The sequence below is a fragment of the Sceloporus occidentalis genome, unplaced genomic scaffold (genome assembly GCF_023333645.1).
Source record: "Sceloporus occidentalis isolate IW3139 unplaced genomic scaffold, rSceOcc1.0.p SCAF_10, whole genome shotgun sequence".
Taxonomy (NCBI): Eukaryota; Metazoa; Chordata; class Lepidosauria; order Squamata; family Phrynosomatidae; genus Sceloporus; species Sceloporus occidentalis.
In genome coordinates this window covers 18,450,285-18,461,398 of record NW_028316990.1, presented here as the reverse complement: position 1 = coordinate 18,461,398, position 11,114 = coordinate 18,450,285, and the positions used below count along the sequence as shown (strand labels likewise).

Sequence of the window (11,114 nt, the reverse complement as noted above, 5' to 3'; positions counted from 1 at the left end):
TCAGAGAGACTACTGACCATGCTGGCTGGGGAGTATGGGAACTTCAATCCAAACATGTCCCAAAGCAATATTTTTATTGATATCTTGTTTTAAAAAATCATGTTTTATTTTCTTTGATGTTTTTAAACCACTGGGAGTCATTTGCAATTATTACTGCATTCAAAAAACAGGATATAATGCTTTAAAAAAACACCACGGGGGAGTATTCTTAGCTTCACTTAAAAATATCCCCCTAATCACCTTTTCATTTTAAAGGCTTTCTGACTTACACAGCCACACTGTAGCATCTTATAAAAACAGAGGATGAAATGAGAATCTGGGAGATAATGATAGGGATTGAGGAATGCAGGATCAGGCCTGGAGCACTGTCAGATCAATATACATGCTTATCAGCACAATCCGAGGGAGTTACAATGCCTTTTCAGTGAGCGTTTCTTTTGTGTGTCTCTTGCCCAAGTGTCTTGGAAGAGATATAATCTGCAATTCATTTAATTAAAACTCCTTGGTGCCTTGCTGTGTCTGGAGCTTTTGCAGAGAAAGGAGAAGGCTGCTCTCTCTTTCCCAGAGAGGTGTAGCAGAGCTACAGTCTTTAATACAAAAGGCGGAAAGAGCATCTTAGATGGCCAGTGTGGAAACTCAGCTCACGCTTGCAGGAACTATTATTTCAGAACTGCAGACTTATTCAGTTAGTCAAGCTGGAGTCCTGTTAGTGACATGTACAGGCATAATGTCAATTTTCTTCTGTGTATGTCCTTTAGTGGTCATTTAGGAAGCAAGTTTTCACTATTTCCCTTGGGCAATGACCTCCTGCCCAGGGAACCTACCTTGTTCTTATCGTGGCTATGTAGTGACACCTCAACATTAGGAAGAATCCCTGACAGTAAGAGCTGTTGGGCAGTAGACCACATTCCCTCAAAGTCCTTCTTTGGAGGTCTTTAAACAGAGGCTGGATAGCCATATGTTGGGAGTGCTTTGGTTGTGAGTTCTTGCATGGCAGGGGGTTGGACTGTATGGTCCTTGTGGTCTCTTCCAACTCTATGATTTTATGATCCCAACCCCATAATGTTTAGATTATTAGCTTATTAGTAGCACATCATCTCTGATCTCACTATCGCAGGAGGGCAGGGGGCAGCTACTGATTCTTCTAGTTAAAAGGACCCAAGGTTTTGCCTCTGTTAGCCTTGGCACTGCTATGCCACTGGCATGATTGTCCATTTTCTCATCCATTTTTTAAAAAGATGGGGTAGCCCAAGAATCCTTCACAGCCCACATGGGTTCTGCACAATTTCTACCTCTTCTCTACACAGCCATTTCCACATTTCTTACCACTGCACTGCAGGATGCCATTTCTTTTACCCTCAGCATCACTTCTTGCCCAAATGTCGTGGGCCAAAAAACTTGAGAGACAAGTCCTCTGCTGCAGGCTTCTTGTGCGGTGAGCTTCCTTCCACAAAACAGCATTTCATTTGCCTGCAAGGATCAAATATCTTTTAATTAAATGGATGCTTAAAGCAGATAGTAAAAGAGGACATCACTTTGCATAATATTTGCAGGCACAGACTCTGTCTGTACTGCACAGTTGTTAACAATTGCCCCTGATGCTTACAAGGTTTCTAAAACTGATCTGCCTGTTATCTGTTAGAAGCGTGTTATGTGGGAATGCCCCCCCATGTCTAGCAGGGAATTTAGGTGACCCCTGGGCCTTTAAAAGTTGCCCTGCCCCTTGGTTTAAACCACAAACATGAAGAGCTTTGCACAAATGGCTGAGCAAAAGCTTGCATAAAGACAACAACATATCTGGATTTCATTTTCCTTTTGTGGTGTGATGCTCTTCTAATAAGACAGAAACAGTGCTTCTGGAGCAGAACTAGCTCTTGTCAATGTAAAAAGGACACCTATGGATCCAACTTATTTATCTGGATCAGGGCAAAAGCAAACATGCAGGAAGCTGTCTTACCAAAGCGACACCCAGTATCTGTGGAAAGGTGTAAGATGAACAGCCAGCTGGAGTAAGCCGAATCGTTGCATAAGGGGTCTGAAACCAGGCCTTTTCACTTGCCCAAACAATATCGCAGAGGGGTAATATAGAAGCTCCCAAGCCTAGGGCAGGACCATTGATTGCAACCACAATTGGCTTCTTAAACTGAATGAACGCTTTTACAAAATCCCTAAAATAGAAGAGAAGAAGACAGTTACAAATCACATTCTAAAATACCAAAGATCCTATTAGAAATTGAAAGGTTTATCTTACATTTGTTTGGGGGGAGCCCAAAGCTCAGCACACTTGCTTTGCACATATGAGATTATCTCATGCCAAATCTATGCCGGAATAGACGCGACTTGTAACCGTCACCGATGGATCATATTGCACTGCCCTATGCCCAGCCAAGTCCATATCCAACCTGGGCTTCTCTGGCAGTTTTTCAAGAATAGGAAAATCCCATTCATGGAAAGCTGTGGGAGAAGCCCGGATCGCATACAGGTTGCCTACTGCCCAAGCACAGGGCAATGTCATAAGATCCATTGGTGACAGTTACAACCCGCATCTATCCTGATGCAGATTTGGCATGCGATATCTTCCATAGAAAGTCTGAGTTTTAATACCCAGCATCTTCAGGTTGTTGTTGTTGTTCTGTGTCTTCAAGTCATTTCTGACTTACAGCAAACCTACCACAGGGTTTTCTCGGCTGAGAGTGTGTGACTTGCCCAAGGTCACCAGTGGGTTTCCATGGTTGAGTGGGGAACTGAACCCTGGTCATCAGAATTGAAGTCCAATGCTCAAACCACTATACTACGCTGGCCCTCCATCTTCAGGTAGGGCTGGAAAAACTACCTGAACTCCTGGAGAGGAGATGCTAGTGAGTGGATTAATGTAAACATGCTAAAATTGTTGTTGTGTACCTTCAAGTAATTTCTTACTTTATTACAGGGTTGTCTTGGCAAGATTTGTTCAGAGGATGTTTTGCCTTTTGTCTTCTTCTGAGGCTGAGAGAGTATGACTTGCCTAAGGTGGGTTTCTATGGCCGAGTAGGGATTTGAACCCTGGTCTCCGAGTGTCATAGTCCAATGCTTAATGCTGGCTCAAATGTTGCAGCATTTGTCCAAAATTATGTGCTGGTCAACTCATAATTTTACATTTCTATTCACACAACTCAATCAACAACTAGTAACAATTCCACAAACAGCAACTTTTGCAATTACTTTAAGAAGCAGGGCTTTCAATATCTAGCTGCTTTCACTTCCTTTGTGCGGTGTGTTTTCCTGCAACGCTTCTATTTATGCCTGCCCACTCAAATGACATGTGTCTTTTCCCCCATAGTCTTCTCTGCCCTCCTTCTATCCATCAATAGTTGCCCACGTTCAGCCACATTTTCTGGTCCTCCATGTTCCTTTCATTTTCAGCTCCCCTTTCCTTTATTTTACTTCTGCAGTATCTCATTAGCTCGCCCAACTCATTATTTTCACTCCAGCTCTGTTGCAGCATCAAAATGCCCTGTCATTTTGATGAAGCTCTTGAAGTGCCCTTTCAAACCCCACTCCAATTATCCACTGATTGAGCAACCGATTGTACACTGGGCATACAATCAGGAGGCTCTGAACTGTGTGTGTGACTGCTCCTCCCATCATCCACTTACTGAGCAATTGCTATCCCAGAAAGAATGCTGAACATTGCACCCATTCACATTCCCAGAGAATACTGAAACTTTCTGTGTCCATTTTGGGAGCATACTGTGCTCTTCACCCACTGAATGATTCCATACTGCAACTGCGTGCATGAAAACTATTGCAACCTTCCATGCTTGCCACCAACACTACAATACCCAGTGTCCACTCAAAAAAGGCAGTGGACTCTGCAGTTGCTCTTCCTATTATCCACTGATATAGCAACTGCTGCCCCTGACTATGTCCTGGACATTGCAGCAATCCATGCTTGTCTCCAGTACAACTGTCTATGGAACGAGATGATGATGATATTGATTTATATGTTTTCTTATCCTCCAGTTTGGAACTCAAAGCAGCTTACAACATTTAAATCAAACATAGTTTAAAACATCAGATAATTGAGACAAAATTAGCAAAACTGGCTTCTTACTGGCCTCGTGGCTCAAACCCACTTCTGCTGCTGACATGCCCAACTTTGAAAAGTTGAGTTATTGTACCATAGGGAATAACTTGGCATATGGTAACAAAAGCAGACAAGGGGTTGACCTGGCTCTGATGGGTCTTCAGCAGGTTGTGATCATGGTATAGACAATGTCCCAGTTGCCCAAGAGGGCAAAAATTATTAATGAAGAAGAACTCGCAAAACTACTAATCTAAGTAGAGAAACCCTGAATGTATGTACTGCGTTTAGAAAAGCCTGGAAAAAGGAAGATGCCAAATGAGCCTGTTGTGATGGGCCACACTCTGCCCCTTCTCTTCTCCCTCCTGCTGAGATAAGACCACCATTAAACAAAGTATAAAAAATAATTAAACTTTTAATTAAAAGTAACTGAATACATGTTGGTGCGTTTTTCTTTTCGATAGTTTGATGGTAAACCATCAAAAAGAAAAACCAACCAACAGGAAAATGGAGAAAATCCAGCACATTATACAAGGCCCATTCCCCTTCAGATCCATGTTGATACATACCCAACCAACCTCCCCTGAAAACAACCGCCCTAAAATTACATAAACCCAATAATTGCCCTCTGCACATTCTCAAGTGATTAAGTCACCACCTTATAGCTTCTGCAATCCTTGCGCTCTCCTTTCGTCTGTCACTGGATAACCTGCCGATTAAATAGGAGTAATCTAAGCCACTGCAGAAGACGCTGCCCACTGCACTGAGAAGCAGAAGTTTACTGTCATCGGCAGATGCGTTGCAGAGTGCTCTCCGGACCTCCTTCATGATCTACGGACAAGCAAAAACAAGGCACTTCGTGGGCATGGATAACCAAGTCGCTTGGCAGCCTATAAAAATGACCAAAGGATAGCCACATGGTTTTTAGCGACAACAATTTAACCGAAATAATTTCTGTACCCCTGTTCAAAAAGCTTTGGCCCTCTGCATCCTTGATGTTCTACTTAAAACTGCCCACTTTCAAATATGTGTGTGTACATGTGCCTTCAAGTGGCCTGTCGACTTATGGCAACCCTATGCATTTTGTCGATTTTTCTTATCCCAGCGTTACATAGCATTGAGCCATAGCAGTTAAAATAGTATCAAATGGCATTAATTCCACAGTGCAACTGCAAGCCTAGCCTTTGGAAACACAAACTAATTCCCAACTTTGATTCTAGTGTTCCATTAAAAATTGCTATAAACATTAGCACTGATGAAGTAGAACAGAGCCTATGAAAGATTTTACTGCAAACTTTTTTTTCTCATTTAGTCTCAAAAAATACTACAAGATCCCTTTGTACATTTAGAGATACCATTTCAATGGAATACTTTCACTGGTGGAGTGGGAAACACGGTTTACGACTGACTTTAACCTTCTGGCTATCATTCTTCTCCTATTTCTCAGACTTTTCCCTCTTTGGTTTGATGTTCACCTGCATACCTCTGGAGTCAGTGCATTGTTATCTGAGGTCTGACTGGAGAGGAGGATGTGCGTGAATCCATCTTCTTTGCGTACAACAATGTCTCTGAACCGACAGTTGCTCTCATTTTGACGCACGCTGTACCTGAGTCTCTTATCAAAAACATAATCCTTTTCCCCTTCCAGCTTCCTTTTCACAGTGTGATGAAGATTCAGGCTTCCATTTGACAGGGAGGAACCTTGGGAAAGGAACAGATATCATTATCTCTAAACATGTGAGGAAGAAAATAAAAACACTAGTGTCTTTCATGAAACGAGAACCATTATAAGTGGGTAGTGGTTGAAGTGGTACCCAGACCTTGGTCTTAAAGATGTTTTGGCTGGGGCTTTTGGGAACTGCAGTCCAAAATACCTGAGGACCAAAGTTAGGGAATCACAGGGTTTGATTTCTTGAGTTTATTGGATGAGAAATGGGCCATCAGTGTAATAAACAAAAACAGTCTGCCCTCTGTATCCACAGATTCCTTATTCATGGATTCAATCATACGTGGCTTGAATATATTCCAAAAGGCAGACCTTGATTTTATCAAAAGGGACACCATTTTATTATGCCATTGTGTTTAATGACATTTGAGCATCCATATATTTTGATATCCACACTGGGTCCTGGAACCAAATGCCAGGAGATACCAAGAGCCCATTATAAGCTTTGACAAAAACAAGAGAAACAGCCTTCCCAATAGTTGCACCCAAAAATTGTGGGTGCCTTTTGCTGTATCCTTCTGATTTTAGTCTGAGAGATAACGATTTTCTGAAAAAACTCCCAATGAAACCAGTAGCATTTTATTCAGAGGCATAGCTGTATTAGTCTGTTACAAAATCCCTTTTGCAATCAGTTTGTAGTGCTATACCTACTTACTTGGGAGAAAGGGTCACTGAACTCAATGAGACAGACTTCTAAGGAGGCATATACAGGAGTTTCCTCTTCATCTGCTTCATTTGGACTGTACTCCCCTCCTTCCTTTAATCTCATTTTCCCTATTTGTATTTCATTTATTTTTTTAAAAAGCCACTTGAGATCGCTAGCATTACCTGTTTGCTTTTTATTTATCCATTCATTCCACTTTTTAATCACATCTCCCTCTCCATACTAGCACCCAAGGCTGCTCACGACATGACGAAAACAGAAAATAGAACTAAAACCACAATCGGTTATGCTTTTAACATGCAATTATGCAGAAGAAACCAAGCTGTGAATACCAGCCAACATCCCCTCCAACATTGCAGAGTTGAAAAATAATAGCAGGCTTATTGCCTCACTAGTCTCACTTGAAGGAACCCTCCTTAAACTTGCCTGCGTTATTGACACCTCTTCGGTCACTGCTGTATTTATTGACACTGGGCTGGGAATCGGGTCTTGAGGGGTAGGATACAGTGTGGCCCTTGAACCTCCACTGATCCCACAAAGCCCCCAACATCAACCCCCCAAAACAAAAAGAGTAGCTTCTTTACACATTAAAAAGGAGCCAGGATGCTAGTGTTGTAAGTGTTGGACTAGGATTTTGAGAGTTCAAGGCCTGTTACAGACAGCCAAAATAAAGCTGCTTCGAGTCACAGTGGAGGTATGGTGTTTCAATGATGCATGCGTCCTAAGAATCCAGAAGTTGCACCAAAGCCATGCTCCAGCCCTAAGGACTGGAGCGTGGCTTTGGTGCGACTTCTGGACTCTTAGGACGCGTGCATCATTGAAACACCATACCTCCACTGTGACTCGAAGCAGCTTTATTTTGGCTGTCTGTAACAGGCCCAAGGTTCAATTCCCCACTTGAGGAAACCCATTGGGTGACCTTCCCATCTAGTTTGGAAATCGATGGGCATTTTCTAGTGCTTTAAAAATATATATTAGAAGAACCTGTCTTGAATGCATGCAATTTTCCATCAAGAAAAGCATCCCCCCAATGTACATATTTGTTTTAAATTTGAAATGTACAAATTTCAAAGTTGTACATTTGAAATGTACAATTCTTTTTAAAACATATAGTACAAGGGTGCACATGTGGCTTTGGGCAGATTGTTGCGCACCCCAGTCCATGCTCATCTGCAGCAGCTCTACGGTTTTAAATATCTTTCCTTATGCAATTATTTCCTTCACCTTGACAAAGACTGAACTTGGGAATGTCGGTGTATAAAGCAAGTGCTTTACCACTCAGCGTTGACCAGCCTCCATGATCAGAAAGTACTTTCTGCTTTGTCAGACCTTTCATCCCAAGTGTACTTTAGTGTACTTTCTGCAGTGACGCTAAATAAATCCAGACTTCAGCGTTGCTGCTTAAATATCTGAATTGCTATGAGTGATGTTGCTTCTCAGGTCCAGATTTCCTAGCATACTTTCAACTGGAATCAAAAGAGGTACAACTGGGACCTGGATTTGAATTTTGTAAATTGGATTCATCTTTGCTTAGTTAAAATGCTGGTGGACTGCCATGAGAATTTAAGGTAAATTAGTCTCCCTGGGAATAACCAAAGGGAACAGAAGTCTTTTAGTTAACATCAGTGAAAATCTGGATTATTTGCTTTTGAGGTTCTTGGAAGGACAATTTCAATATAATATGAGATTGGAAAGCAACTCCTATTGCACATTAAAGTCTCTATAGACATTATAGTCTGCACATAATGGTTGGATCCAGAGTTGGCCATACCTTCTGAAATCAATAGGACTTCAGTCATTCATGGCTAAATTTCATTGATTTCAATGAACCCACATTTGGTATGTATATACCTGGATCCAAATCATTCATATTTATTCTACCTACCACCTTTTCTGTTATGACCGTGGATTAATATGTTATTTTAACTATCCATTCACATTATATATATTTGATATATAATAAAAGAGGATCATTTTATTTATTTATATTGCTTTCTTTAATTATTTTTTTCATCAGTCAAATATACAACAAATTTAATGTGGTCTACTAAAGAGGGTTTGCGAAGTAATGGTTGTGGACGGCGATTGTCAATCTTACTCCAAACCTTCTTAAATTGGTTCTTCAGTTTATAAAAGCACATCTTACATTCTTAATGAGATTTCATTATCCTCTTCCCATCCACATAAACATATAAGTGTTTTATGTTTAGATTGTATTGAAAACAAATTCTGAGATATGATTTTGATGTTTGTCTGATATATTGAAGCAGAATAGATTAGACTTTGCTTTGTTAATTTCTAGACCAGAGGCTTGTTTTAAAGAAATGAATTAAAGATCTTAAAGATTGCCTCCAGGTTCTCGACTGAGTTGGCATACTAATTACTAGATCATCTGCAAACAGATTTAGTTTTATTGCCTTATTTAGTTTTATTTACTTATAGTTTTTATTTTATTTTATTTATCATCCTATTTTATTAAGTTATTTTAGTTACTTTTCCCAACTCCCCGCATGGCAGTTGTGTAAGGAAAATAACCTTCGCAACTCCAACTTGTGCAGGTCTTACCTAGTAAGTAGTGTTCTCTCTTGCAGTGGACAAACAAAACATGTGTCAGAGGCATTTGGGAGCTAATAATTGCCTTCTCTTCACTAAAAGAGTGATGAATGCGAAGAGTTCAAGTGGATTAAGTGGCACAGGCAACAAATGCTTTAACCTCCTTGCCTTTATTTACTCAAGGAGTAAATTCATGAGAAGAGTCCTTGCAGGTGCATGCACAGTTGCACATGCAAGTGTAAGTATGCACAGGTCTACTTGTGCATGGAGGAAACAGGGACAGACCTGCCTTTTCACATGAGGATTTTGCAAAAACGTGGAGGATTCCATGTATAAACGGCCACAATTGTGAAGTACAAGCTGCGATGGAAGCCATCATCTCAGCAGATATAAAGAGTGCATGAAGAAGAGGGGACCACCTGGCAGCCAAAAACACTGAGAAGCAAAATCTCAGCCCAGCAGCCATTTATTATTGTTTGAAAAGTGTTTGAATGTGTGTGTTGAGAGCGGTTTCCTCAGGGGGCAAAGGGTCTTTTAATTCCAGTGTGTCAGTTAAAAGAATTCCTTCCGGGAATATTCTTTGCGTTCTCAGAATACACTGGATACACCTTTGGTTAATTTTTTACCTTTAATTGTGAACTCAGGTGGTGAGTGCAACACAATTATACACAAAATGGAGCTGTGAAGCAATAACAGCAAGATATCAACACTCCTGGGGGAAGCCCACGGTTGGAAGAAAAATAGCCAAGGAGGCAATCGCTTCTTATTTGAGAGAGAGCAGGGATTGCCTTGTTTACGCTGGTCTGGCTTTGTAATGCAATCATGAAAAACATTTATTATCCCAAATTTTAAATTCCCTCTTTCATTTGGCAATTTACTTGGTTAATCAAGTTGATAGAACCATTTATTTGACTTACACTTACACAACACAATTACGGTGGCTTAGCATCACTTTTTAATAGTCATGGCTCCATCCTATGGATTCCTGGGATTTGTAGTTTCTTGCTAGGATTTCTTGCTTGAGTTCTATAGTTGTTGTTAAAGTGGGGGCACCCCAGAATACTGCAGGATGGAGTCATCACAGTAAAGTGATATTGTACCGCTTTGAATGTGTTGTATAGATGTGTTGTCTGTGTCGAATACTGTATCTTTGGGTGCACCTGGACTGTAAAAATAATGCAGTTTGACATCACTTTAAATGTTGTAGCTCCATCCTATGGAATCCTGGGATATGAAGGATTACAAGGTCTTTAGCCTTCTCTGCCAAAGAGTACTGGCGTCTCACAAATGGATGAATCCTAGGATTTTGTAGCATGGAGCCATGGCAGTGAAAGTAGTGTCAAACTGCATTATTTATACGGTGTAGATGAACCCAAAGACACCTTTAAGCAAGTGATGAGCAGCTCTAATAAGTACCATTTGGAATTACAATGGATGCTGCTTCTCTACTCTTTTGCACCTTTCCTAAGTAAGGAATTAGGTTTAAGGAAGTTCAGTTTGTCTCAACTACAGTGGAATCAGGAGGATTCTGAAAACAAATTAAAATATGCCACGTACCAGTGAATAAGTAACGGATAAAGGCAAAATACTGAGAAAAATACATGATATTGAGAAATAAGCAACAGCTGTTGAAGGTACAGATGGTAAGGAAAGAGGGCAGGGGATTAATCCTTCAGGGAAATCTAACACAACAGAACCACACTCATCAATCAAGTTATCATCATTATTTGTTGTTTCCTCATTTGTTCAAAGCGCGCACCTAGCGAGCGAGTTGAAGAGGTGACAAAAGAGTGTGTTAACCTCACAGCAGCCCTCTGAGCCAAGAAAGCAAAGGAAAGCAAAGCAGGCATTACAGGAGGGCGGCAATCCAACCAATAGCTTTTCCACATCCATTGCCGCATTTACCAGGAGCGAAAAAGGAGAAGATAAAGATGCCACTGCGCATAATGGGAAAGTATGCAGCATGCGCTTTACTGTTTCGCGCACCAAAAGTGTAATCTCTGTAGCTTAACAGCAGCAGACACTGTATGAAGTTCACGAAATGACCAACAGCAGTGATATGATGAGGCTGATCGGGTTACACAGGGTTGGATTTGGACAGCGCCTGT

At 41.0% G+C, this 11,114-nt stretch overlaps 1 protein-coding gene across 1 annotated transcript in view; it reads right to left on the bottom strand.

Moving 5' to 3' along the window:
- CDYL2 (chromodomain Y like 2) overlaps nucleotides 1–11,114 on the bottom strand; it is a 38,015-nt gene that overhangs the window by 1,441 nt on the left and 25,460 nt on the right. The window contains exons 3-6 of the mRNA XM_089540002.1: nucleotides 5,547–5,764; nucleotides 4,722–4,894; nucleotides 1,958–2,168; nucleotides 1,327–1,470 (exon numbers count right to left, since the gene is read on the bottom strand). Of these exons, the coding sequence (XP_089396128.1) occupies nucleotides 1,327–1,470; nucleotides 1,958–2,168; nucleotides 4,722–4,894; nucleotides 5,547–5,764 (746 nt within the window). The remainder of the gene's footprint in view (nucleotides 1–1,326; nucleotides 1,471–1,957; nucleotides 2,169–4,721; nucleotides 4,895–5,546; nucleotides 5,765–11,114) is intronic.